This window comes from Lemur catta, chromosome Y (assembly GCF_020740605.2).
Source record: "Lemur catta isolate mLemCat1 chromosome Y, mLemCat1.pri, whole genome shotgun sequence".
NCBI lineage: Eukaryota > Metazoa > Chordata > Mammalia > Primates > Lemuridae > Lemur > Lemur catta.
The window spans coordinates 5,890,996-5,918,512 of record NC_059156.1 but is presented as its reverse complement, the minus strand read 5'-3'; the positions used below and the strand labels follow the sequence as shown (position 1 = coordinate 5,918,512).

The following is a 27,517-nucleotide window of genomic DNA, read 5'->3' as shown; positions in this document are numbered from 1 at the left end:
CAGGTGACAGAGCGAGACCCTGTTCTCAATGAATGAATGAAAATAAAATAGGAAGGGAGGGAAAAGCGTCCGATGGAGGAGAAAAGACTTTGTCACCGTTCTCCCATTCAAGATACAATGCTCACGTCCCAAGAAATTGCTTCCGCCAACGCCACAGGAAACGGAAATGGCTTCCAGAGAGCAAGTTGCATCACTCGCCTTGCAGGGAGCATTTTGTGGGACTGTCCTCAGCGTTGCCTGTACAAAAATATCTAACAGGTTTGGGAAGTAGATCCCGAAATTTTGCGTCATGTTTGCAGTGAGCCTGCCGGCAAGCATTATACAAATCCAAGTGGAGAGAAGCCCAAGCAATGAGGCCACTGCCGCACCAGTCACTCTCTAGGCCCGGGCCCTAGTTGATGTTTCAGCTTCCGTTTCCCTGACCCGCTTCAGGGGGCCTTCATATTGTCAGGCGGTAGCCGGCCTACTTCTTTCCTCTCTGGACAACATGGCTGAGCGGGAGGCTGGAGTGACTCTAGGGCAGCCGCATCTTTCGCGCCAAGATCTTTCTACCTTGGTGAGGTTTTGCTTTGGGAGGATGCAGCTTGAGCTCAGTAGTGGGCATGCCCGAGCCGCCGTAGAGTCGGTGCTGGGCTGTCGGGAGCACGAGTTGGGAGGGAACCCCGGGGCCGGGCGCCTTCACTCCGGTAAACTTGCCGTCCCCTGTACCTTGGCCGGCCAGCCACCTAGAAATGGGGATGTGCGATTGTGGTATTCTGAGTTTTTGAGGAGTTCGGCTGCAAGGTCTTGAGGTTAAATGACACTACTGTTTTCATCTCTGAAGGTCTAGGAAGAGGGTGTCTGTAAAACGTACTAAGATTTGTATCTCTAGTAAGGCCATGGGAAGTAGCTGTTTACCCTCTCTGTACTATGCCTCCAAAGACTGGACCTTAGACTCATGTTTGTGAGGAGCGAAGGCTTGCAATTCTCTTTTTTTTTGTAAGCACTACGTGAAGAGCTTTTAGATCTCCCCAGCCCAAAGAATTTATCTCTAAAATAAAGATTAGTTTTACAAGAAAGGCGGTTTTTGTAAACAGAGACCAAATTAGATAGAGAAGAGCTTGTAAACAGCAAACGTGAAGTGAAAGGTAAATACTGCTTTGTCCTCCGTGCAATGTTTAAACTAAAATGTTTCATTGCAGGATGTTACCAAGTTGACTCCACTGTCACACGAAGTTATCAGCAGACAAGCCACAATTAACATAGGTAAGAATAACTGGTTGCGTAAAGTACTAGAGTTCGGGACTCCTAATTTGACTAGTCTCTGACAGGAAAATTTAATCTCCTGTGTCTGTGGTCTCCAACCTTTTTGGCACCAAGGACTGGTTTCATGAAAGACAGTTTTTCCACGGACAGGCGTGGGAGTGAGATGGGACAGGGGGTGAAGGCGGTGAGGGGGTTGGGAGGCAGAGCTCAGGCAGTGATGCCAGCGCTGAGGGAGCAGCTGACCTCCTGCTGTGCGCCCACTTCCTAAGTTTCAGGGGGGAGGATTTGTCCACAGTGGGGGCGGGGGCCTGGTCCGTAACAGGCTTTCCCGGGGGATTGAGGACCACAGTCCTATGTGATTAACCGAGTTATCCTGAAAATCAGATATTTAAGGTGCAGATTTGAGCAAAGCGTCTGCTAGACCTTTTGGGAACCAGAAAGAATCGTCTTCGTTTCTGTCTTACAGAATAGATGTGTTGGAAACACATAGATAGATAAAAAAGAAATATGCTTTATGCATTTGTAGGAAGAGTTTACAATGCATGTTGTACAGACTTATCACAAACAGTGTTTGTCAAGGTCTTACTTAATAAATAAGCTGTTATTAGAGTATATAATTTTCCTGACTGACATCCTTAGCAATTTGAAAGTTATTTTGAGTGAGTGGAAACTTTGGATATTTTAGGGTTTCCACAAAAAATAAAACCTACTGAGACTTGGAGTTATTAAAATGTTACAAAACATGCGTTTGGCCTTCCGTGTGTGTGGCTTTAAACAACCCAATCTGGGAGTAAAAAATATTTGGAAAAAATTTTATCCATGTTAAACATGTACATACTTTTTTCTTGTGTCATTATTCCCTAAGCAACACAACAATTGTAAGCAATTGTAAGTAACTTAGAGATGATTTTAAATAATGGGAGGATATGCATGCATTATATACAAATACTGCACCATTTTATATCAGAGACTTAGGCATCCTGGGATTTGGGATTTGGGGGAATTTGAAGAACCAATCCACCACAGATACTGAGGAACTAAAGTATTCCATTCTTATTAAACAGGGATTGTTCTTATGGATTCCTTGTTTTTGTATGAGGGATAGTCACACCTGCTTAGCTCACTTTGGGAATACTGGAAGTTTCTTAGCATACAGAATTTTGTATTCCTTTCAATAATGTTTCTTTTAAGTGAAGGGCATCTTATTTGAGGTTAATAAGTTCAATAACATATTACAGTGAGTATGGTTTTTTACACAAGGTGCTTAGTTACATGGAAAGTTCACTTTTTGTTGTTTTTTGTAGGTACTATTGGTCATGTTGCTCATGGAAAATCCACTGTTGTAAAAGCTATTTCTGGTGTTCACACTGTCAGGTTCAAAAATGAACTGGAAAGAAATATTACCATAAAGCTTGGATATGCAAATGCCAAGGTACATACTATATTGTGGAAACCATTTTACTTTAACTGTTGAATATGCACATGACAGATTGTCTTTTCATTGCAAATTTTAGATTTATAAACTAGATGACTCAAGTTGTCCTCGGCCAGAATGTTATAGATCCTGTGGAAGTAGTACACCTGATGAGTTTCCTACAGACATTCCAGGGACCAAAGGGAACTTCAGACTAGTCAGGTAATCATTTTTGTGCTAAGCACTTTTCTTGTCTTGTGCTTGTTGAAATATTTAATGGAGATTTTAAACAGTGATTGAAACTTTAGCTTGATACAGATGCATTTCTGACAAAATGTAGGTTAAAAACTCTGAACAGTATTTTCTGGCAAGGTGATATAACAGATTACTATAGTTGCAAATTAAAGTTGTTGTCTGTGTTTTTTGGATAGGAGAAGAGCAAACCTTTCCTTAATTCTTTTTATTACTTTCGCTTGTCCTTTATCAGTTTTTGGATTGTGATTGCATGATACTAATTTTTCATAAGAGAATACTAATGTCCACCAAGTAACTTACGTGGTTGTTAGGGGTATCCAGGGAAAGTTTAAATCATGACAATACGTGCTACAGTTTTTTAAAATGGTAACAGTTTTGAGTGCGTAGTGTAGCTTTGTTTGTTGTTTGTTTATTTAAGTGCTACTTTGTTTGTGTTAGGATGGTCATTTCCATTTAGCTTTTCAAGATGCTAGAGAAAATCTTTAGCAAATTCTTTTTTTCAGTGACAATTCCCATTCTGTTTTTCCGGCAATTTAATATGCATACAATCATGCATTGCCAAAAAGACCTTTAGTACAGTTCCTGCCAAAATCACAACAGGGTATTTTGTTCATTTAAATAAAATTATTTGGAAAGTAAAAGGAGCCAGAATAACAAAAAATTTTGAAAAACAATAAAATAGGAAGAATTGGGCTACCAAATGTTAGGGCTTATATAGCTACAGTAATCAAGATTGTGGTGCTGCTAAAGGAGTGGGTCAATGACACAGAATAGAGAACCTAGAAGAAGACCACATCATAAATATGTTCAATTGGTCTTTGAAAAAGGCACAAAAGCAGTTCAGTGTAGCGTAGGTTTTCCAAAAATGTATTAGAGCAACTGAATGTCCATAGTTGAAAAAAGAGCCTGCTTTTAGACCTCACCTTATACTAATACTATAGCCCTATATTGTACAGACACTTAAAATTTACGTTTGCTCCGGTGTTGAGTAAATGCTTAAAATATGCATACATTTTAGTGTTAGCTCAAATAAATTAAATAATAAATTAAATTAAGTAAATTAAATAAATCAAATAAATTAAATAGAACTTTTGGAAGAAAATATAGGGGAAAATCATTAGAACCAGTGGTTTAGTGAGGCATTTTTAGATGTTACACTAAAGTATGATCCATAAAAGAAAAAGATTAGTAAGTTGCAAGTTGCGTTTTATCAAAATTGAAAATAATTGCTTTGCAAAAGATCCTGGTAAGAAGATCAAAAGACAAGCAGCTAATTCCCAATAAATAAAACTTGTAAATCGTATGTTTAACAAAAGACTATAATGTATAAAGCACTCTCAATACTGAATAGTAAAAAATAACCCAAGTAGAAAATAGGCAAAAGACATGCAGATGACAAATAAAACTGTAATGATTCATTAGATTTTGACTTTTTAATATGATTTCTAGTATAATCGGTAAAGTTTATTTCTTCTCCTCTTTGGGTTTTATAGTTTTTCTAGGCTTATTGGAAGCTTGTCTTTGGATAGCTGTATCTGCACAAGCTGACTTTATCTGTTTTGTGTTGCTGTTTAGACATTTTAATTTCAGCTGGTAGTCTCATTTTGAAATTCTAGAACCACCAAATTGTATAGCAATTTTACTTTGCAAAAAGATTAATTACTTTTGGAGCGATCTAACCCTAAAAAGTCTATGATTTGTGTGTTTGAGTATTAATTATTCTGAAAACTGATTGTTACTTTTCAATTGTTAGACATGTTTCCTTTGTTGATTGTCCTGGTCATGATATTTTGATGGCTACTATGCTGAATGGTGCAGCAGTGATGGATGCAGCTCTTCTGTTGATAGGTAAAATACATCAGAATTGTTTTGAACAAGTAAATGTGGAATCCGTCTGTTAGGGAATATTTAAAGGAGAAGGTAGGTCTTTAAGTGCCTTAAGAGCCTGTAAATGAGAACTAACAGGTCATGCAAAATAATACCCATGGCAATCAACTATTATAAAATACTAAGGAAGGTGAATTTGGGGCTGATACTTGTTAGAATTCCTATGCTAGTGTGAAAAAAAAAGTATGTCATTGGTGCTTTTTTTCTGCCAAAATCATGTGGGTTTATACAGTGTCTTATTTGGAAATTCAGATATAAAAGTATATGTTTGCTTGTTTGTTTGCAAACATACTCTGGGCTGTCCACTTTAATAATGACAATGATTTTATTTAGATACCAGTCTCATTCATATGAAATGCTGAAGTCAAGGTCTGTTTGGATGTTTTCAAGGCCAAGATTGTTCTTTCTTCCCTATTGTGAGCTACCAAGAGATTTGTTGTTGGGAGCTACATGGAGTATAGCCATATATAAAGTTGGAGCACACAGGCTGTACATAAAACTGTTCTGACTTCTAGCAACTGCAAATTCAAGGAGTTTCCGGCACCATCCTAAAGTTTGACAATTTCTTTGAAAGGCTCACAGAACTCACTGAAAGATGTTATGCTCATAGTTATGGTTTATTCAAGAGAAGGAATACAGATTAAGATTATCCAGAAAAGAGAAACATAGATTCTAGGAGAGTTCCAGATTTTAGGCTAATGTGTCATTGTATTTGTTCAGGCAGAGATTACTTTTCCAGGATCATTGTGTGACAATGTGCATGAACTATTGCCAACCAAGGTAGCTTACCTGCATAGAGCTATTATTGGAGTTCATTTATTTAGTCATGATTGATTGCCTATTAGATTGATGATAATTCAGGATCCCAAGCCTTCACATTAAATCAAATGGTTGGTCTTTCTGATGTGGGTAGCTTCCACCCCAAGATTTTCGAGTGTGACAGCCCCATCCTGAGGTCTGATTTGGGCAGCCCCAGATCTAAATAAGGATACTCTGTCAGGGTAACGTGGGTTACTTTCAGTCCAGGACAAAGACCAGGCCTCTTTTTGGGCAAGGCCAAATGCTACTTTACAGGGATATACTTTTCCAGAGACATAGCAAATGAACATCACAACTTTGGGAAGATGATCTTTGATGTATGAACAAATTTCCTTATATTATTGGTTATCTTTGAAAATAGTGTTTTTCCCTTTTATTAATGAACAGCTGTATTTTCTGTCTGTTGCTGTGTATAAAAGTACAGTCAGCCCTATGTATCCAAGGATTCCATATCCATGTATTAAACCAACGTGGATTGCAAATATTCAGAAAAAATAATTCCACAAAGTTCCAAAAAGCAAAACTGGAATTTTTCACATCCTAAGTACTACATTCAATCCATGCAAAGGAAGTGATGCATAAGTTTTGTTATTAGATACTATAAGTAAGCCAGAGGTGATTTAAAGTATACAATAGTAAAGTAAAATGCATAGGTTATAGGCAAGTGACACATAGTTTACTGTAAGGAACTGGGAAGCACCTGTGGATTTTGGTGTACACAGGGGGTCCTAAAACCAGTCTTTCATGAGTACTGAGGGACTGCGCTGTCTTAGAATTTGGTGGCTTGGAACTAACATTTATTTATAGTTTCTGTGGGTTAGAAGTTTTGGTGTCTCTGAATTGGATCTTTTATGAGGTTACATTAAAAATGCCAGTAGGGGCTGCAGTTATCAAGATTTTTCTGGGGCTGGAGAGTCTTCTTTTAAATTCACTTGAACTCACTTCTTTCCACGTGGACCAGTTACCTTGGTATCCTTATGACATGACAACTTCTGGTTTGAGAGAACGCTCAAGTTGGAAGCCACAGTTTTTGTAACCTAATTTGAGAAGTGGCATCCCATCACTTTTGCAGTATTGTCTTTGTTAGAAGTTTTTGGTCTATCCCCATACTTAGAGAGAGAGATTTCACAAGAGTGGGAATTGCAGAAAATAGCGATCATTAGGGACCACCTTAGTGGTTTTCTACCTTGATAGACTTGGGTAGTTACAGTTCGTACATTGCATTAAGCACCTTGTTTTAACTATTTTGGTGCTGAGGAGCTAACTGGGCCAGAATATTCCAAATACCAGGTAGAGCCAAAGGTTTATGTTTTGCTTGAGCAAAAGCTGTGGATAGGCCTTGAGAAGCCAAGTTTGTTGACTCCTAAATTGTGCTTAAGACCAGGAAAGGGAGTTAAAAGACTGGGGGATCCAAAGAAATCAGGCCTGGACTTTTAAACAGGGACACACAAAAGCACATTCTTAACAATGGTGATCAGGAATTTGCCTTGAGCAGTATATCCAAAGAGCTTTTGATTAGGTACTACTAATTCTTACAACTCAACTTGTTTTATTTTTTTTTTAATCATCAATTTAGCCGGTAATGAGTCTTGTCCTCAACCTCAAACTTCTGAACACCTGGCTGCCATAGAAATTATGAAGTTGAAACATATTTTGATTCTACAAAATAAAATTGATTTGGTAAAAGAAAGCCAGGCTAAAGAACAGTATGAACAGATCCTTGCATTTGTACAAGGTAAGAAGCCTTATTTAAGAAATGTATGGATTATTTTGAGAAGCATTTAAACTGGATATCTTACTATATTATGTCAGATAGTCAATTTATGGTTGTAAGACCTGTTTCTAAGCCTTCTAATTAACGTCTTTGTTGCTTTTAGCCCCATAATAAAAACTGTGAGATCTATTTCTGAATTTGATATACTAAAAGGACATTTTAGCTAAAAATGCAGTAATATTCTGGAAACATTTTTTTGCTTTTTGATTGTTCTAACAATATTTTTTTCTTATTGGATATTTCCAGAAGTGGAACTGACAGTGATTTCTTTAGGTTTTATGGTGTCTTTTCTCTAACAATATATTGTTTTCATTTTGGGGAAGACTTGATTTATTGTATTTTTCACATCTGATTTCTTGTTCTTATTGTTAGGCTTTGTGAATCCTTCCATGTGCTAAAGAAAAGAAAAAGATAATGTTTTCAAGATCATTATGCTTGGTCCATTTCGTTGACCAGTCCGTTTGACATTTAATAAATAAGGAATAAATTTTTTATGTGTTAGCCGTGTTTTCAGCTAGCAGATTTTATTTTCTGGTTGTGCTATATTTATTCCTTTAATTGCTTTTTAAAAATTATGCTTGTTAATATAACAGTAGTCTTTCTTTTTTTTTTTTTAAGAGACAGAGTCTTGCTGGGGATTGCAGTGGTCTAATCATAGGTCAGTGCAGCCCCAAATTTCCAGGCTCAAGGAATTCCTCCCACCTAGCCTCGCAAGTAGCTGGGACTATAGGCATATGCCACAGCACCTGGCTAACTTTCTTTTTTCCATTTTTTTGTAGAGGAGGGGCCTAAGCATGTTGCCCAGGCTGATCTTGAACTTCTGGCCTCAAGTCATCCTCCTGCCTCAGCCTGTCAGAAGTGCCTAGGATATTACAGGCTTGAGCCACTGCACGGAGCCAATTTTTCTTCTATAGGGAATAGTATTTATTCTCAGATAGAAAAACAGAATATTGTTATGTTTCCAGACAGAATGATTATTTTCTACCTGTTGCTGACATATATATGAGGATCTTTGTATATCTGTGTTAGAGATTAACAGATTATGAAGAACAGTTTCTTAAAACTTATTTTTCTGAATTTTGTTACACAGGTACGGTAGCAGAAGGGGCTCCCATTATTCCAATTTCTGCTCAGCTGAAATACAATATTGAAATTGTCTGTGAGTATATAGTAAAGAAAATTCCAGTACCTCCAAGAGATTTTACTTCAGAACCTCGACTTATTGGTAAGGACTTTACCTGTTGTCCTTTAACTATTGATTTTATCTTTCTGCCTTGCTGATTCTCCTATATAGATGTTTATTATTTGTTCTTTATGCAGAGTTGATAATAGATTGCAAACTTCATATGCTTTTTTTTTTTTTTTTTGAGACAGAGTCTCACTCTGTTGCCCAGGCTAGAGTGAGTGCCGTGGCATCAGCCTAGCTCACAGCAACCTCAAACTCCTGGGCTCAAGCAATCCTCCTGCCTCAGCCTCTCGAGTAGCTGGGGTTATAGGCATGCACCACCATGCCCGGCTAAATTTATTTTTTCTGTATATTTTCTTAGTTGTCCATATAATTTCTTTCTGTTTTTAGTAGAGACAGGGTCTTGCTCTTGCTCAGGCTGGTCTCGAACACCTGAGCTCAGACGATCCGCCCGCCTCGGCCTCTCAGAATGCTAGGATTACAGGCGTTAGCCACCGTGCCCGGCCTATTCATATGCTTTTTTGAATTTTAAGAGAAAGAATGGGTTTATGAAATCTAAGGACAACGTTACATTTTAAAATAAGTGGAGTGACATTAAAATGTATATGTTCAATTAAAATGGATTAATTCTAAGATTGTATTAGCAATGCTAGATTACCATTACTGGGTGAGGAATCAAGTCCTGAATAAAATAATAGTTGTTAATCTTTTGTGCTAAGTATGCGGTATGTTGTGTGATCAAGATTTGAGTAATATAAGCCAGACATGGTGGTGTACACCTGTAGTCCCAGCTACTTGGGAGACTGAGGTGTGAGGATTGCTTGAGCCCAGGAGTTCAAAGCTATAAAACACTTTGATGGAGCCAGTGAATGGCCACTGCTCTCCAGCCTGGACAACCTAGTGAGACCGCATCTCTAAAAAAATACATATATTTAAAGATTGGAGAAGGATAGTATTCTTTATGGAAAGGTAATGTTTTAATAAAGAACAAGATATTTGAACTTCTATACAAATCATTTCAATGTACTATTAATGTTAATTTTCATGTTCCTTTTAGCATAATTTAAATCTGCTGTATCAGCATTGGTCTGATTGGATTATTTAGCTTTGTGGTTTCTGGACAGAGGTGGGACCCTTTCCAAAACAAACATTTCAGCCTTTCTGGGACTTCACATGGGCTTTTCTGTATTTTGTGGAAATTGTTCTCTTAGGTGATTGTAATGCACACCCTTTGTTAAGAATCACTGTTTTCCACACCTAAGTGCTGGTTATATAATCCTAGAATTATTTTTTGTTCTATTACAGAAGCCATATAATATAAATGTAATATTAAGAAAAAATTTGGTCCTGCAACACTAAAGCAAATGTGTATTTCCATATCTTTCTCTGTGTTCATGTAATTATATAAACACTTATGTGGATATATAGTTTTCTTTAAATGGTAGTAAGGTTTTACCCTTCTAGAGCTGTTGTAACAAAATACCACAGACTAGGTGGCTAAAACAAACAAACAAACAAATTATTCTCTAAGTTCTAGAGGCCATAAATTCAAGATAAAGGTGTTGGCAGGTTTGGTTTATTCTGGGACTTCATCCTTCAGCTTATAGAGGGCCTCCTTCTTTTTTTGTCTTTACATAATCTTTTCTCTGTGTACATGCATACTTGTCTCTTTGCATCCAAATTTCCTCTTTTAAGAACTCCAGTCAGATTGGATTAGGGTCTATTAAATTGGCTTCATTTTAACTAAACCATTTCTTTGAAGGCCCAATCTCCAAATATATGTACATTCACAGGTACTAGAGGTGAGGGCTTCAGCACATGAAGTTTGAGGAGATACAATTCAGTCCACAGAAGTCATGCTTTCAAATAATTGTGTATAAGCAGTGTTTATGGGTTTTTTAAATAAAAGTTACATTGCACTCTCTGGTGTACCGTAACATGTCACTTACAGATCAAATTATTTTTGTTTTTCATGTTACAAATTTCAAGTGACTATTCCTATAGAGAGCTAACTTGAAAAAATATTTCTTCTAGTTAAAATAACAAGAGTTTTATGAATTCCTTTTTTCTTCTCTATCTTCTCCCCAGTCATTAGGTCCTTTGATGTTAACAAACCTGGCTGTGAAGTTGACGATCTTAAAGGGGGTGTAGCTGGTGGTAGTATTTTAAAAGGAGTGTTAAAGGTAAACTGAATTTTAAATTCTTGTTGTCTTAACCAGAAAAAAAAAATGTGGTAAAATTAAGTCTAAAAGTTAAAGTTTTTTTAGGAAAAATATATATATAGTTTTGTTTACTGTTGTGACTTTTAAAGGTGTCTTATATCTAAATTTTAGAGTTTTTGTAGATGATTACTTAAATTGAGTGGTTAATAGCTTTAGGAATCTTTTCTACATTTTTATTTTTATTTTTTTATATTTATGTTTGAAATTGTTCTTGCAAGTAGGGGTCCTTTTTCAGTTTAGCTGTCTACCTATTAGGACTGTTTACATTCAGATGGTGGTTATGTTGTCCCACGTATTTCAGTCACTTATTTGTATGTTTCAGGTGGGCCAGGAGATAGAAGTCAGACCTGGTATTGTTTCCAAAGACAGTGAAGGAAAACTCATGTGTAAACCAATCTTTTCCAAAATTATGTCACTTTTTGCAGAACACAATACTCTTCAGTATGCTGCTCCAGGGGGACTTATTGGTAAGGATTCTACTCTAGTCCATAAGCTTTTGTTTGTGGCTGGTCATGTAAATTTTTGTGTTAAGTGGATTATCCAAGAAGATACATCAGTAATTAGACATTTTAATTTTGTGTGGAGCAGTTGGGTAGACGGGTAATACATGTGGTTAAGTTGATTTTAGTTCACATGAAAAAAGGGAAGAAAGAGAGGCAGAAATATAACCTGTGTCATATGACATCATATGTACACTGGGCTGACACTAAAAGATAACTTCCATTTTGTAGGAATTGATGAAATAATCTGGATTTTTCTAGTTCTTTACTATTCAGTGTATTACCATTATCCAGGAAAGGCAATTTTGTGAGAGTTTCTATAGTCTTTTGTATTAAAGAAGAAAATATTGACTGAAAAAGAGTTTGGGTCTGTGTTTTAGTTATATATTTCCTTGAGCACTTGGAAAATGTTATCTCAATGCACTCTCCCTTCTATCTGCTGACTCATTCATTAGTTGTTCACCTTGTGAGAATTCTTTGTACCTTGTGAGTCACTTCTCTCGTTTTTAACAGTCTGGATAAAGTATGTCTTACTTGGGATCTCTTTGAGTTTATCTGAGGGTGGTTGAGATTCTTCAATGCATAAATTGTTTTTCCCTTTTTTTCTTTCTCTTTTTTCTCTCTTTTTAAAATCAAGTCTGGGAAGTTTTCACCCATTATTTATTCAGATTTTTTTCCTTCAAAGACTGATTGTGTGTTGCTATGCTTGATGGTTTTCTATGGGTTTCTGAGAATATCTTTGTTTTTCTTGTTTGTTTCCGTTCCTCAGACTGGATAACTCAACTGTCTTCAAGTCTGCTGATTTTTTCTTCCTGCTTAAATCTTCTCTTGCTACTCTGGCCATTTTTTTATATTAGTTGTTATTCTTTTCGACTCCAAAATGCCCATTTGGTTCTCTTAGACTTTCTCTGTCTTAATTGATATTCTCTAGTAGATGAGCCATCATCCTCATGCTTACTTTTACTTCCTGAGACATAAGTTTTTAGTCCCTAGGACACATTTAAAATGTGCTAACTTAAAACAATTGTCTAGTAATTTTAACGTCTTTAGTTCCTTGTGTACAATTTTGTACACGTATGTGTGGTTTTTTTTTTAACAGGCAGGGTTTCTGTTGCCCTGGCTAGAGTGCAGTGATTCAATCATAGCTCTTTGTAACCTCAAACTTGAGGGCTCAAACAATCCTCCTGCCTCAGCTTCCTGAGTATGACTGCAACAACACCTGGCTAATTTTTAATTTTTTCTTAGAGCCAGCATCTCACTACGTTGCCCAGGCTGGTCTCAAATTCTGGCCTCAAGTGATCAGTGATTTTCAAAATTGTTTTCTTTTTCTTTATATAGGCCATACATTCTACTTGTGCATCTCATAGTTTTCTGTTGAGACTATTTTGAAATGATACAGTGGTGGCTCTGTAATTTAGTTCACTCTCCTGCTGAGAGTTTGCTGTTATTGCTGCTGCTTGTTAGTTCTTTGTTTATTTAGTGACTTGTGTATTATTTTTGTGTGTGTCTGCTGAAGTAGGCTTAGTTAGTTTAGTGGTCAGCTAGTGGTTAAATAGATTTCTTTAATGCCCAGAACCAGTGAGTCTCTCAATGCATGCTAAAGGGGTCTGTGTGCATGTTGCAGCATGCTGTCAATGCTCAGCCCAGTAGCTAAAAGATAAGAACTGACCATCTCAGGTCTTTCCTGAGTATGTGATAGCTCTACCCATGCACATGGCTTTCTAGGTTTGCAGGAATATGTCACACTTTTGAAAGCTCCCTCATGTACATCTCATTCTAAAGCTTTTTCTTTTAAGCTTTGTTATCCTCCAGTGTTATACAGTTACCTCCAGATGATCTCAATAAATGCTTTTTGGGAAAAGGCTTTTTGCAGCAGGCATAGAGACTCAGCCTTGAAAGTAGGATATTTCAGGAAAACATCACACAAGTCCAATGATAATTCTCTGGGAATGAGGAGCTCCACCTCCCTCCAGTGGATGCCAGGCTGCTGCTGGCTTTCCGCCACAAGTGCAGGTTGTTAGTTTTTGTTGCCACCCAACAGCTGCTGTACAGAGATGAAATTAGGGCAAGTGAAAAAGATCACAAACTCACTATTCTTACTGAGATTCAATGATTTTTCTTAAATAAGCACTTCTCAGATTGCCTCAGAGTTTTGAAATATTGATCTGACATTTTTATCAGTTTTCTCATTGTTTTCAGTAGAGAAGAGAGTTTTGGGGGCTTGTACTATGCCATTTTGCTGAAATTCTCCCATTGTTACATATTTAATTTCTCTATCCCCATAATTAAGAGTTTACCATATGTGGTTGGGGCTGATTATTACATAAGCATGGAAATTCTGAGAAATTTTTAATCTAACTTTTTATAATTGAAATGTATAAACATGTAAATAGACTCATGCCTGTAATCCTAGCACTGTGGCAGGCTGAGGCAGGAGGATGGATCACTTAAGGTTAGGAGTTTGAGACCAGCCTGAGCAAAAGCAAGACCCCTTCCCTACCAAAAAATAGAAAAAATTAGCAAGGTATGGTGGTGCATGGCTGCAGTCCCAGCTGTTCAGGAGGCTGAGGCAGGAGGATTGCTTAAGCCCAGGAGTTTGCGACTGCAGTAAGCTAGTGATACCATTACACTCTACCCAGGGTGACAGAGTGAGACTCTGTCTCAAAAAAAAAAAAAAAAAAAAAATGTAAGTAGAATAGTAACAACAACAATAACCCTTATATGTCCACCAACCAGTGTTAAAAATTATCAGTATAATTATCATTATGACCTATCTTTTTAAGCTTTATTATTACTGAATAGCTTTATTAAATAAAATTCATCTTAATTAAGCAGGTAGTATTTGCCCTTTGTAATTTAAATCAAGAGAATCTCTTTGTTCTTAAATTTTTAGCAAACTTGTTTCCAAATCTGTATTTTTTAGATAAAGGAAGGATTTTGTATATGATTTAATTATGTGCCTATTAAATGATATGGGCAAAGTGTAACTGTAAAATGTGTAATATACGCTTTCCTGGTTTGGCTAACTTTAGCTTTGTAGGCATTTTAAGAAATAAAATGTTAAAATAGTTATGTATTATTTTTTGTTAGGAGTTGGAACAAAAATTGATCCAACATTGTGCCGTGCTGACAGAATGGTAGGACAGGTGCTTGGTGCAGTTGGAAATTTACCTGAGATCTTCACAGAACTAGAAATTTCCTATTTTCTGCTTAGACGACTTCTAGGTGTACGTACAGAAGGAGACAAAAAAGCAGCAAAGGTAAATCCTTTTATGATTTCTATTTCAGGAATATAAGCAGAACAAAGCGTCACAACCAGTTATGTGTTTCATCCTTTTATATTTATGAAATAGAACTACAAAAAAAGGAAGGCTGAGTAAACTGAAAAGATTTATAGGGTAAATGTCCATAAATCAATTTGATAGTTTTTGTGGAGTTTTTTGTGCTAGTCAAGTAAAGCAGTGGGAGTGGAGAAGGGACAAAGGAATTTGTGGTTGGTCATGATCAGTTACTTGTAAACACCACTGCAATCAGACCAGTGAATTTTTTAAAAAGTATTTGTGTCATGTATTAAAAGACTTTTCCTAATATGTGACTTTAACGTAAGACTGAATAAGATTCAGTTGACAAAGATGGAAAATTATCAACACCCCAGTTGACAGGGATACAGGGAAATAATTACTCATACTCTTAGAGAATATATAAATTTGTAACATTTTTGTAGATGAATATAGTACTGGTTATCAAAATATTAAATGTGCAAACACATAGTTTCAGCAGTTTCACTGCAGAGTTAACTTTTTTAACAGTGATAGGAAAATGTGCCATCTGTAAAACAATGAGATGGATTATATATTTCTTGATTAAAAGATATCCAAGATACAGTAATCTTGCCCAGAGAAACAAGTGACCAAAGATCAGTATGGGATTTTATATTACCTTTTTAACACTAGGCTTTTGTGTAACCTTAAAAGGAATGCATACTTCTACTATAGTACTAGAAATTCTGTATATGTATGGTCATAGAGTCCTTTATATATTAGGGAAAAGATATGGTTATGAAAAAGCAATAAGGACATTGCTTAAAATATGAATCATAGGCTTATCAAGGTTTGTCTTTTTTTTAAGTTTCTTTAGTAAGGTTTTTAGGCTTTTTTGTTGTTTATTTTCTGGCTTTTAATGAGGTACGAAGCCCTTAAAAACATTGATCTGAACTTTGACATTAGTCTATAAGAGTAGATAAAGCAATAGGAGCTAATATTCGCTTTGGTGATAGGTGTAACCCAGTTTTACAAAGCCACAAAGTTTAAGTAGACCCACGTAACCACTGTATTATTCTTACCATACTGTTCCTTTCAGAAAATTTGATAAGCCCTTTTTACGAGATAGGTTCTTCAGACTTTTAAGAAATTTTCTGATTATTTGATGTCAGAAGCTCATTTTAGGGGTAGCTCTTGTATAAATTCATCGAATGCCAAGTAAACTTTTGTTTTGATACTTGTAAGATGTATATAGTTCAAATCCCATTATAATGAAATTAGTACAGAATTATTTTTCCCTTCATAAGTATAATACATTTTTCTTAATAACCTCACTTATTTTAGAAAGCATTTTCTTGATTTTAGAGTTTAGTTTTTTTGAATTTATTTCTCTAGGTACAAAAGCTGTCCAAGAATGAAGTTCTCATGGTAAACATAGGATCCCTGTCTACTGGAGGAAGAGTTAGTGCAGTCAAAGCTGACTTGGGTAAAATTGTTCTGACTAATCCGGTGTGCACAGAAGTAGGAGAAAAAATCGCCCTTAGCAGAAGAGTTGAGAAACACTGGCGGTAAGTTTGTCCACTTTGCCACTATCTAATGAAGAAAAACACAGCATATTTTCTTGGGAAACTTAGTTCTTGATGGTGTAAGGAGGCACACACTTTTCCTTGAACTCAATATTTCTTGAGACTTTCACTCTCAGTTATAAATTTCTATGACTGAAATCTATATTTCTAACCCCTAATTGTAAAGCTATAATTCAGTCTTTATTAATACTTTGAATACTGCAACTGGCTTTTTTTTAATCTCAAACACAACGTATGTAAAAACAAACAATTCAAAGTTAATAATTTTGTTGTCTTTCACTTCTTACATATACATTTACATGTATATAAACAAGGACTTTATTTTTTTCTCAACTACTTGAATAATTTGCATACTGAGACATAGAGTTCAAGTATGTATTTCTTGAGAATATGGACATTCTCATACATAACTAGTGCAGAAGTTTTAACTTGATGAAAAGCTAAAAACTGTACTCCAGATTGCACTTTTGTCACTAGTCCCAATAATACCCTTTTTAGCACTTTTGCTTGCTCCAATCCACAGTCATACATTACTTTTTTTTTTTTAATTTCTCCTGTTTCCTTTAATATGGAACTTTGTCAGCCTTTGTCTTAACAGGATTTAAATACCAGCCAGTTAATTTATAGAAGACTCCTCAATTTAGATTTGTCTAATGTTATCTCTGATTAAACTGAGGTTGGGTATTCTTGGCTAAGAAGGCTATGTAGGTGGTGATATGTCCTTTTGAGAGAATCACATTCAGAGTCATACGACGTCTAGTTGCTCCTACTTGTTGAGATTAATTCTGTTCATGAGGTCTAGACATTGTTTAACTTCTCAAATGAAGTCTGTAAAGTCTCTCTTTTATTCTTACAACTATTAAGCAAATTATGGAGAGATCACTTGAGACTGCAGTAGCTTCTTTCCTGTAGATAGCTTGTTCCTGATCAGATTACCTCCCCTCTTCCCACATGATTATTCATTATTAAATTAATCTTGACTGTCAGGATAGCAAAATAGTATGTTTTTATATTTCTAACTGCTGTTTTTCTGCATTTGTCATTCCATTTCTCCTGTTTATTTAACCTATATAACTACAGTGTGAACTTAGATGTCTGTTTTACTCGATGGGTTATGATGCAGTACTGTTTCCTTTCTTTTGGTGATCAAACTGTTACATGTTAGCCAATGGGGCTCTCATCAAACCTGTTCCTGTGCTTTTTTGGAAATGGATTCATCATGGTGCAAAATGCCCCAGGCTCATCTTGTACTTCCTATAATGTGCCATTTCTCCATGTTTAGAAACCAAGAAGTAGATAGTAGGATGTGTGCCTATTGCTACTGGACTTATAAGACTTGTAGTAGATAGCTAGAAACTATCCTTGTGAACACAGGTCTGTGACTCTTAAATGTATTTTTTTCTTCTTTCTGGATTACTAATCTATCCCTTCTCATTCTGAGTAACATTGTAGCCCACATCATCATTGTGTACTTAGTAAGTTTTAGAAAAAAAATTCTGACCTCCTTTTTCAGTGACTTTACTGCTTGGTCAAATTTAGTCTTTTAAAACATTTCATCATACTGTTTTCAACAATTTCTAGTAAATCCTCACCTGACTCCAGTATTTAAGGCCTTAAACAAGCATGCTTCAATCTTTCTTTTTTGTTTTTTTTTTTTTTTTTTTTAGAGACAGGGTACAATCACCCTGTTGCCTGGGCTAGCATGCAGTGGCATCATCATAGCTTAACTTAGTTCAATCTGAAACTCAATCTGTCTTCTGCCTCAGCCTGTCACGTAGCTGGGACTATAGGTGTGCACCAGCATTCTCAGCTAATTTTTCCTATTTTTTGTACAGATGGGGTCTTGCTCTTGCTCAAGGTAGTCTCGAACTCTGGACTCAAGCTATCCTCCTACCTTGCCTTCCCAAAATGCTAGGATTACAGCTGTGAGCCACTGCACCTGGCCATTTTTTTTTTTTTTGAAACATCAGAGTTGACACCAACAACTTGACTTTTCTTCCCGTTCCACCACTATAAACTCCATTTTTCTGCAGTTTTTATTGTTCCCATAATAATTCAAATCCCCTTTGGCTCTCTGTTCTTTTCTTATCAAGCTCTCTTGTTAAGCCTATCCTTAAGACTTTGCCCCATGAAGCTTTCTCATTGTTTATCTCTTTTTTCTTTTCTTTTCTTCTTTTTTGTTGGGGAATAAAGTCTCACTCTTTGTCACCCTGGCTAGAGTGCCTTGCCATCATCATAGCGCATTGCAACCTCAATCCCCTGGGCTCAAACAGTCCTCCTGCCTCAGCCTCCCAAGTAGCTGAGACTCCAGGTGCACCACCACACCTGGCTAATTTTTCTGTTTTTTAATAGAGACAGGGTCTCTGTCTTGTTCAGGTTGGTCTACAACTCCTAACCTCAAGCAATCCTCCCACCTCGGCCTCCCAGAGTGCTAGGTTTGAGCCTCTGCACCCACCGTCATCATTTATCATTTTTAAGATTCATCCAACTTATACTAGTATTGTAAAAGTTAAGTTTTACTATGTTTTGAGAAAATAATACAGTTTTGTGGTGATTTCTGTTAATTTGATTTTACTGTTTTCTCTCGTATTCTGATTTCCATTGATTGTATTTAAGAATAAGTGTAAATAATATAGAACTTCCAAAGACTTCCACCATGGAATGTAATGTTTAGAATGAATAGGGCATTTTCTGGATTAGAACAAGTTTTTAAAACAAAATATCTTTTGCTTCTGCCCACTATTATTGTAAGAGAATTCTATCCAAATGAAATTTTAGGCTTGGAAAATTTTTAAGTGTTATTTAAAGGAATGTCTGAATTATCCTTTTTATTTTTTTAATTATGCTAAAATACACATATCATGAAATTAACCATCTTAACTAATTTTAAGATATAGTTCATTAGTATTAAGTGCATTCACATTGTTTCACAACCATCACTACTGCCCATCTTCAGAACTCTTTTTAAAACCTTGAAAAGTGAAAGTTTCCCATTAAACAATATATTCAACTTAGCAGTTGAGCATCCCTAGTCCAAAAATAGGAGGTGCTTTGATGCATGTCTCTCTGAACATCATGTTGACACCCCAAAAAGTTTCACGTATTTTTGGATTAGGGATATTCAGCCTTTTTGTCCCTCATTTCCTCTTTTATTGCCTTTTTTGTTGAGTTCATTTTTTTTTAATAGTAACACGTTTCCTTACCATTCTCTTTTGTATATATTCTATAGCATATGTATTTCTAATTTTCGTGGGTATTACATATAACATCTTAAAGTTAGTAACAACTTATTTACCTTGATACCTTTAATTACATACAAAATCTTTTTTAGGCCGGGCATTATGGCTCATGCTTGTAATCTGTCATCCTAGTACTCTCAGAGGCCAAGGCGGGAGGATTGCTTGAAGCCAGGAGTTCGAGACCAGCATGAGCAAAAACAAGACCCTGTCTCTACAAAAAATAGAAAAAATAGCCAGGCAAAGTAGCATGTACCTGTAGTCCCAGCTACTGGGGACGCTGAGAGGCTGGAGGATTGCTGGAGCCCAGGAGTTTGAGGCTTCAGTGAGCTACCATGATGGCACTGCACTCCAGCCTGGGTGGACCCCATCTTCAAAAAAAACTTTCAGTTAGTTCCTCCCCTTTGTTACTGATCTGACAAATTTTTCATCTTTCTATACCTCTTTTTTTTACTGTGTACCCACTAATGGGTTTATAGTTTTATACTTTTGTCTTTTAAATCCTATCAAAAGTGAAAAGTGGAATTTTGAACCCAAATTCCAGTAATAATGGTTTTTATATTTGTGCATTTACTTATAGTGGAGAACTTTTTATTTGCATCTGGCTTATTGTCTAACATCCTTTTGTTTCTATTTGAAACATTTTAACATTTCTTTTAGTGCAGCTCTAGTAGTAATGGACCTTCCTCATGTTTTGTTTATGTGGGAAAGTTTTCATTTATCCTTCATTTCTGAAGGACAGTTTTGTCAGATATTGAATTCTCAGTTTACTGATTGTTTTCTTTCATCATTTAAGTGTGTTATTCTACTGCCTTCTGGCCTCTTGAGAAATCTGCAAATAATATTATTGAGGATTGTTTGTATGTGATGAATCACTTTTTCTTATTGCTTCAAGATTTTCTGCTTGTCTATAACTTTACATAATGATTATCATGTGTTTCTATGTGGGTCTCTGGGTTTTTCATACTTAGATGTCTTTGAACTTTTGTATTTGGGTATCTGTGTCTTTATATTTGGGGAATTTGGGAGCATTATTTCTTCTAATACATTCTCTACCATTTTGTCTGTCTCTTCTCCCTTAGGGACTTTCATAGTGGATGCATTGAATAGTATCTGTAAGTTCCTCAGGCTCGGTATACTTGTCTTGATTCTTTTCTCTCTTTGCCCCTCAGCTTGATAATTTCAAAAGACCTGAATTTAGATTTGCTGATGCTGCTTCTGTTAAGGTTTGCTTTTGAATGCTTGTAATAAATTGTTTCAATTCAGTCATATTTTCAGCTCTTTTTAGTTATTTTTATAATTTCTTTCTCTGTTGGTACTATCATTTTGGTTATTCTTTTTTTTATTTCCTTTATGTTTGTGTCCGTCTTCTCCTTTAGGTCTTTGAACATATTTAAGATAAGTATTATAAATTTTCTATTGAGTAAATCTGAGGCCTGTGTTTCTTCAGAGTTGGTTTCTAGAAATTTGTTTGCTTCATTTGAATGGGCCATGTTTCTCGCATTATTTGTGTGCCTTGTCACCTTTTATTGTAAACTGGGCATTTGAAAGGACATCTCCCTCTAATCTTGCAGACTAGCTCTCTGCAGGGAATGATCTTCTTTAATCAGCCCATAATGAAGGCAGAGGATCTCCAGCTTTTTCTAGACATGTGGCTTCCCTGGGTCTGTGTGTGTTTTTTTCCCCAATTCTCTCATATACATGGCTACCAAAAAAATGTCTTCCCCCCGAGAGTCACTCACTTGGTGCTGTTTGAACCTAGTTGTTCTGTGATATTCCTGTGCCTGTATTCTTTGCCCCCAGATGTAGATTCCCTTGCACTTCTCAAGCTTACAGCCCCACCACTCCTTTCAGAAGGTTCCAATCTGATATCTGTACTATGCCAGTTTCTGCCAGGGCTTCAAAAAAGCAAAGCATAAATTAGTCCCTTGGGCAGGCTGCAGTTAAGCTAAAACTTTGAAAATGAGTTCCACTCTTTTCTTTCTTCCCTGAGAAAGGAACTGAGAATTGATTGGCTTCTGCTTCACGGGGTTGCACTTGATAGATGGTGAAACGAAGGTGAGCAAAATGCCACAAAAGTTTCTACTATGTTGAGCATAGCTTTTTCTTGGTTGAGTATTTGGTTGATTACTGCAAATCCTTAACTAGTTTCTAGATTTTCCACAAAACTATTTTGACCAGTATGTTGTTGGTTATTTGGTGTTTCTGTAGGGGGAACAATGCCCTGGAGCCTTCAAGTCCTCCACTTTGCTGATTTTCCTCTTTCTCTTTTAGTCTTTTTACAATTGTAGTTTTTACCCATGTTAAGGTAGATTTTGCTTTTGCTAAATTACTGGCCTGGTCATTGACCAGTGCAAGCTTTAAAGTAGCTATTAAGAAGCATCTGCTTAGGGATTATATGATCTTCTAATTCTTATTTTTTTAAATCCATTATAATCTGTCAAGATGCTGTAAAAGTTGGGGAAAAAATTTTGCATTTTTCATGAAGGAAGGATAGATAATGAAATTTTGTTTAATTAGTCTGAAGTGTTTTATATATGGGCATGGGTCCTTAAGGGGACTTCGAGTGCTCTTATTTGCTGGTTCTGAACGAGAACGTATATTGCATTAGAGGAAGATGTGTGTGTGTGTATAGCAGCAACATCTTGTTTGCTTTTCTTGTCATTTATGCTGTCCAGCACTTATATATAAGGTTCCATAAATCTAAGGAGATGATATGGTCATTTCTTTATATAGGAACATGTTATGAGAACAAATTTGAATTTAGAATTAGGCAAGCAAAAGCAGTTAATGTCATGATTTTATGTGATAATGCAGATCAAATGGATTTTAAATTTATGATTTGTTTTATGCTCACTTTACAGTTTAATTGGTTGGGGTCAGATAAGAAGAGGAGTGACCATCAAGCCAACAGTAGACGATGACTGAAGAATCACAGTTAAATATTTGAATGAAGTCAGAATTTTTCTTAGCAACCTAGAGTTATATATTTTCAAAGCAAATAAGGGAATAAATTCCACTGCCGATAACCTTAGCCAAAGCTATCAGATTATTCTCATTTTTTTGTTGAAAATCTTATTTCCAATTAAACATTACAGTAGTGTCTACAATAAATGTCAGAACTGACATATTGATTAATTTAATGTATACTTTATTAGACATTGATCTTTGCTAAACATTTTCAAATTTGTACATCCATGCGGCTTTGAAATGAAATTGCTTGTTAACAACTAGCCTTTGCTGTATAACACATCCCAAGAGTTTGAAATAAAAAGTTTTTCTTTTTATTCCTTCATAATTTGTTTTTGAGTTTCCAGGCATAAAGGACTGTTGGACTAGTAGAAACTTGAAGACAAAAGGTGTCTTCAGAGACTGGCTCCCATTTTGTCCCAGATTTTATGTGGCCTTATCTTTAAAATTTAGGATGAAAGGAGAATTAACAGATTCAGATTAAATTCTCCTTTGGAGCATAAGTGCTCATTTACAGGGACCTTTTCAGAAATCCCCCTAAGATTCTGTTCCTAGGCTGGAACATTAGGAAGCTCAAGATAGTTCTCGTCACCCTGTCCCTAGATACCTTGCACTTACTTCTCATTGGTTAGCCCTAAAGTCAACACACTTTTTCTTTTGGAAAATACTATAACACCAAATGCCTCCACATAAGTGATGAGGGTCATTCCAGATTTTATTTTATGTTTATCTTAACTATATAATTTATAATGCAGTAGAACATAGATTTTCAAATGCTAGCATTTTTTTCCTGCTGTGAAGTGTCAAATATTTTTGTCTTTTTCTTCAAGTAATTAGTGAAGTTATTAACGATCTAAAAAAATAGGAGCTCATATAATAAAAGGCAAGTTGGTGATATGAAGTAAAATTTAATTATATTTAATGATTCATTTTTGTTAGGTCACATATATTGAATGATTGTGAATCTGCTTACACTTGACTTGTTGGTTAACTCACCAGTCAACAATAATGATAACTTGTGTTTAGAAAATTGGTAATTTGTACTAGTACTCTCTCAGGAGTGGGGAACCTACGGCCTTGGGGCCACATGTGGCTGTCTGGATACTTGAGTGCAGCCTTTTGACTAAATCCAAATTTTACAGAACAGATAAAGGGAATTGTTTTGTGAAGTTTGGATTGGGTCAAGGAGCCTCTCACTTGGAGATCCGGAGGACCACATGTGGCCTTAAGACTGCATTTCCCACCACAGTATCAAAGTTATCTTTCACGGTATTGATTGTGTTATGCAAAAAGCTTAAGAACAGCATTAACATTTATGCTTTTAGGAGCACAGATATCATAAATTTTTTTCAAGAACAAATATATATGACTTTTTAAAGGTAAATTTAGTCAGTTTTACATAGAATTTTCACAGAGCTAGAAGATTCATTCCATAAATTTCATGTTAATAATACTTATAATTTAACCATTTCATAATGTGTGCATATATCAAAACCACATTGTACACTATGATTATATATAATTTTTGTTTGAACTATATCTTAATTTAAAAAAAATTCCTATAATCTAACCTGTCCCTAAGAATATTACTACTAAGTATTTATTAAGTACTTTAACCTTCTGCTTGGCGCTATTCTAAGTTACTTGTGTATATATAAATATAATAATTTTCTAAAGCCAGTAAGCTAGGTTTATTATCTCCAATTTATCATTAAAGAAACTGGAGCACAAAGAAGATAAAAATGTGCCTAGGTAACGGAGTAGAATTCAAACCTAAGCAGTCTGCCTTAACCATGAAGTTATACTGTCTCTCTTGGACTCTTCTTCATTAATTGGGTACAGTGACTTATATCTTCCAATAAGATAGAACCTCCTAGTTACAGTTAAAAAGTTTTTTATTCTTTTCTTTTCCTACCCTTCCCCAGCCCACACTTGTTCTATTACTGAGAGAGCTCTAAGATCTCGCACTGTTGATGGAAGGGTCATCAATTTCTCTTCATTGTTGTTTTAGCCTTTGCTTTACATGTGTTGAAACTAAATACACATAAGTTGACAAACTATCTCTTCATGAAACAAATGTCTTTCTAATAACTATTCTTGTCTAGGGAAACATCTGCTAAGAATATAGCTACACAAGCATAATTTTGGTTTGTATCTACCTAGCGTTATCTTTTTTATTCTTTAGCCTTTGATATAAACTATTTAATTTTAGGCAACATTAATTAAAGCATGTGGGGATTATAATTTTTATTTCTATGTAAGATGAGAGGATATTTGCATTCATGTGAGCACGGTATGATACAACAAATAAAAAGTACTTTATACGTTTGGTTTTTATAGCATAACTGGAGCATAGCCTATGATGTGTCATGGACTTCTTATGATGGATATGCTATGGATCGTAAACTCCATAATATTAGCAAGATAGGACTTAACTCACAATATTGTCATGAGGAGAACATGTGGAACTACTCAGCCACAAAAAACAATAATGATTTAGCACCTCTTGTATTATTCTGGACAGAGCTGGAGCCCATTCTACAAAGTGAAGTATCTCAAGACTGGAAAAACAAGCACTACATGTACTCACCATCAAATTGGAACTAATATATCAACACCTACATGCACACACAGAAACAACATTCATTGGAGGTCAGGGGGTTAAATTCACACCTAAGGGATCTATCATCTCAAACCCAAATTTTACAGGACCTAAGAAATATGTTAGTCCACATAGGAGTATTTTAGAAGCATCCCTAACATAGATGTTTTTTCAAATCATGCTAGTGATCTGTTTTATAGAGTTAGCACTCTGCTTTAATTCAATGCATACCTGGGGTGCTAGATGATGGAATTGCTACTACTCACTGAACATGGAGGAATTTGTACAGTTGATGACACTTACTGATGCACATAGATAAAATGGGTATTACACAGCAGCTAGTTGGTTAATATGGGCAGCCTCCCATCCGGCTATTTGATTTTAGTTCCATTTATGAAGACCCTATCTAATTAGCATACTATAAACTCTTGGTATTATCCTCCTGGTGGTCATAATACTAGTCTTCCTGGTGTGCTGTATCCGCTCAGGAAGTTTTAAAGGTTTCCCTGTAGGCATATGTCAAATGGTCTCTCCGACTAGAACAACAAAACTGAAAGGAACACGTGATAATAGAGGATACCATAACCTATAAATGACATGTTGAGAGCAGAAAACCAAAATGATGGTAACTGAGTGGCACCAATGCCCCTGGAATTGTGAAATAAAAATTGTAGAAGGGCTTTGTTTTGGACTAGCTTCGGCACTTGGCCCCAGTAGGCTAGACTAAAAATCAAAATGGAGTGACCCATGCTAAAGTTCCACATCATCAAACCTGAGTAGGTTGTCTGACCTTGAGAGAAATCATGAGAAAGAGGTAATAACCAATTTTCCAAGCAAACCGGTTTAAAATCTTTGATGATTATTATAGTGAAGTTCTCTGTGCTTTAATTGTTACCCAAGAGAAGTAGCCTGAATTTTCCTGATGCTATTTAATCAGTGTTTCTCTATTGTTCTGTCTTCTTGTCCCTGTCTTACAAGAAAAGTAGCTTTGAAACTAAGCTGCCCTTTGTTCTCTGCTTCTTTCTTTTCTGTCTATAAAACCAACCTTATCTGCTCAGCTTTTTGGGACACATTCTATGTTATAACATACAGTGATGTTGATTCTAGTATCACAGTGAAACCAATTGAGATCTTTAAACTAAATTTGTTGTAATTTTGTCCTTTGACAGATCTGGCAACCAATGAAGGGATCTGAAGGAGACTGCTAATGACTGAGATCCCTTGTGTGTGAGACATTTTCTTTGTCCATTCATCTATGGATGGATGTTTGAATTACTTTCACCTCTTGGCTGTTGTGAATAGTGCTGCTATAAATATGCATATGCAAATATCTCTTCCACACCCTGCTTTTCAATTCTTGTGAATATACAGTCATGTGCCAGATGTTTCTGTCAATGATGGACCACACACACACACAACAGTGGTTCCATTAGATTATAACAAAACTGAATATTGCCTATTGCCCAATGACACTGTGGCTATTGCAGATCTTAGTGAAACTCATTACCCATGTGCTTATGGTGATGTCAATAGAAACAAACCTGTGTTGCCAGTCATGTAAAAGTGTAATACATATACTCATGCCTAGTACATAATGCTTGATAATGACAACAAATAACTATGTTACTGATTTATGTGTTTACTGTACTATATACATTTACCTTTTGTTGTTAATTTTGAGTGTACTCCTTTTACTTACGTAACTGAGTGCAAACTCATACCACTTACCGCACAGCAGCCGGTAAGTTGAGAGACAAGGTGTTATTCAGGAAGCCAGCAAACTGAGAGGATGGCAGACTAATGTCCTAAAGAGCCATCTTAAGTTGATATGAATTTTAGGCTCCCTCTTTTCTTCCTACTCTTCTGCTTCTTCTTCTTCTTTTTATTTTTATTTTTTTATTTTTTGGACACAGGGTCTCATGCTGTCACCCATGTTCGAGTGCAGTGGCATCATCACAGCTCCTCACTGCAATCTCAAACTCCTGGGCTCAGCCTCCCGAGCAGCTGGGACTACAGGTGTATAACACCACGCCTGGCTAATTTTATTATAGTTTTTGTAGAGATGGGGTCTCACTACTTTGCTCGGGCTGGTCTCAAACTCCTGGCCTTGAGTGATCTCCCTGCCTCAGTCTCCCAAAGTGCTGGGATTACAGGTGTGAGCTACTGCGCCCAACTGGGTTCCTTTTTATTTTAAGGGAAAGAGAAGAAGGAAGTTGCAAGAGGTGACTGGACAACTGTGGACATCTGGGCATCAGGGAGGGTCTGAGGATGTTATGAAACTTCTCTGTCCTTGGTCGGTTAACTTTGGATGATGTAGATCAGGTCACAGCTTTCAAATGCTATGTTCAATGCTATGTCAAATAAATCTTTCACATAGCATTGTTACTTGTGTGCAACCTTTCCTTATTGCCCAAGGAGTTAGTTTTGGGAAAGGGATGGTTAAAATTTTTCTTGTAAAGTTGAACTACTAACTAAATTCCTCCTATAATTAGCTGGCCTCCATGCAGAGCTAGGAAGCAGCTGTGAACCTAAGGGATATTGCCACCAGAGGTCAAAAACAG

General features: G+C 36.2%; 1 protein-coding gene across 3 annotated transcripts; it reads left to right on the top strand.

Annotated features, from left to right (window-relative positions):
- Window positions 1-258: 258 nt before the first annotated feature.
- LOC123629105 (eukaryotic translation initiation factor 2 subunit 3, X-linked) lies at window positions 259-22,671 on the top strand. 3 transcript variants are annotated; one of them, XM_045539075.1, is made up of 13 exons: window positions 259-556; window positions 1,182-1,245; window positions 2,550-2,677; window positions 2,760-2,881; window positions 4,668-4,762; window positions 7,197-7,355; window positions 8,485-8,619; window positions 10,669-10,763; window positions 11,125-11,269; window positions 14,393-14,562; window positions 15,958-16,130; window positions 21,378-21,442; window positions 22,249-22,671. In XM_045539075.1, the coding sequence occupies exons 1-12, from the start codon at window positions 488-490 to the stop codon at window positions 21,433-21,435; spliced, it is 1,413 nt and encodes a 470-aa protein (XP_045395031.1). In that variant the 5' UTR covers window positions 259-487; the 3' UTR covers window positions 21,436-21,442; window positions 22,249-22,671. The 3 variants fall into 3 exon arrangements, 2 of the variants coding, with proteins under 2 accessions (XP_045395031.1, XP_045395030.1); XR_006731905.1 differs by having other exon boundaries at window positions 261-556; window positions 21,382-21,442; window positions 22,249-22,290; XM_045539074.1 differs by lacking the exon at window positions 21,378-21,442 and having other exon boundaries at window positions 271-556.
- The last annotated feature ends 4,846 nt before the right edge of the window (window positions 22,672-27,517 follow it).

Excerpts from the sequence above, each read along its gene's own strand:
- LOC123629105 (XM_045539074.1), top strand. The coding sequence starts at position 488 with ATGGCTGAGCGGGAGGCTGGAGTGACTCTAGGGCAGCCGCATCTTTCG. Across the intron at positions 1,246-2,549 it reads ACAAGCCACAATTAACATAG|GTACTATTGGTCATGTTGCT; the intron begins GTAAGAATAACT and ends TGTTTTTTGTAG. Across the intron at positions 10,764-11,124 it reads TTTTAAAAGGAGTGTTAAAG|GTGGGCCAGGAGATAGAAGT; the intron begins GTAAACTGAATT and ends TGTATGTTTCAG.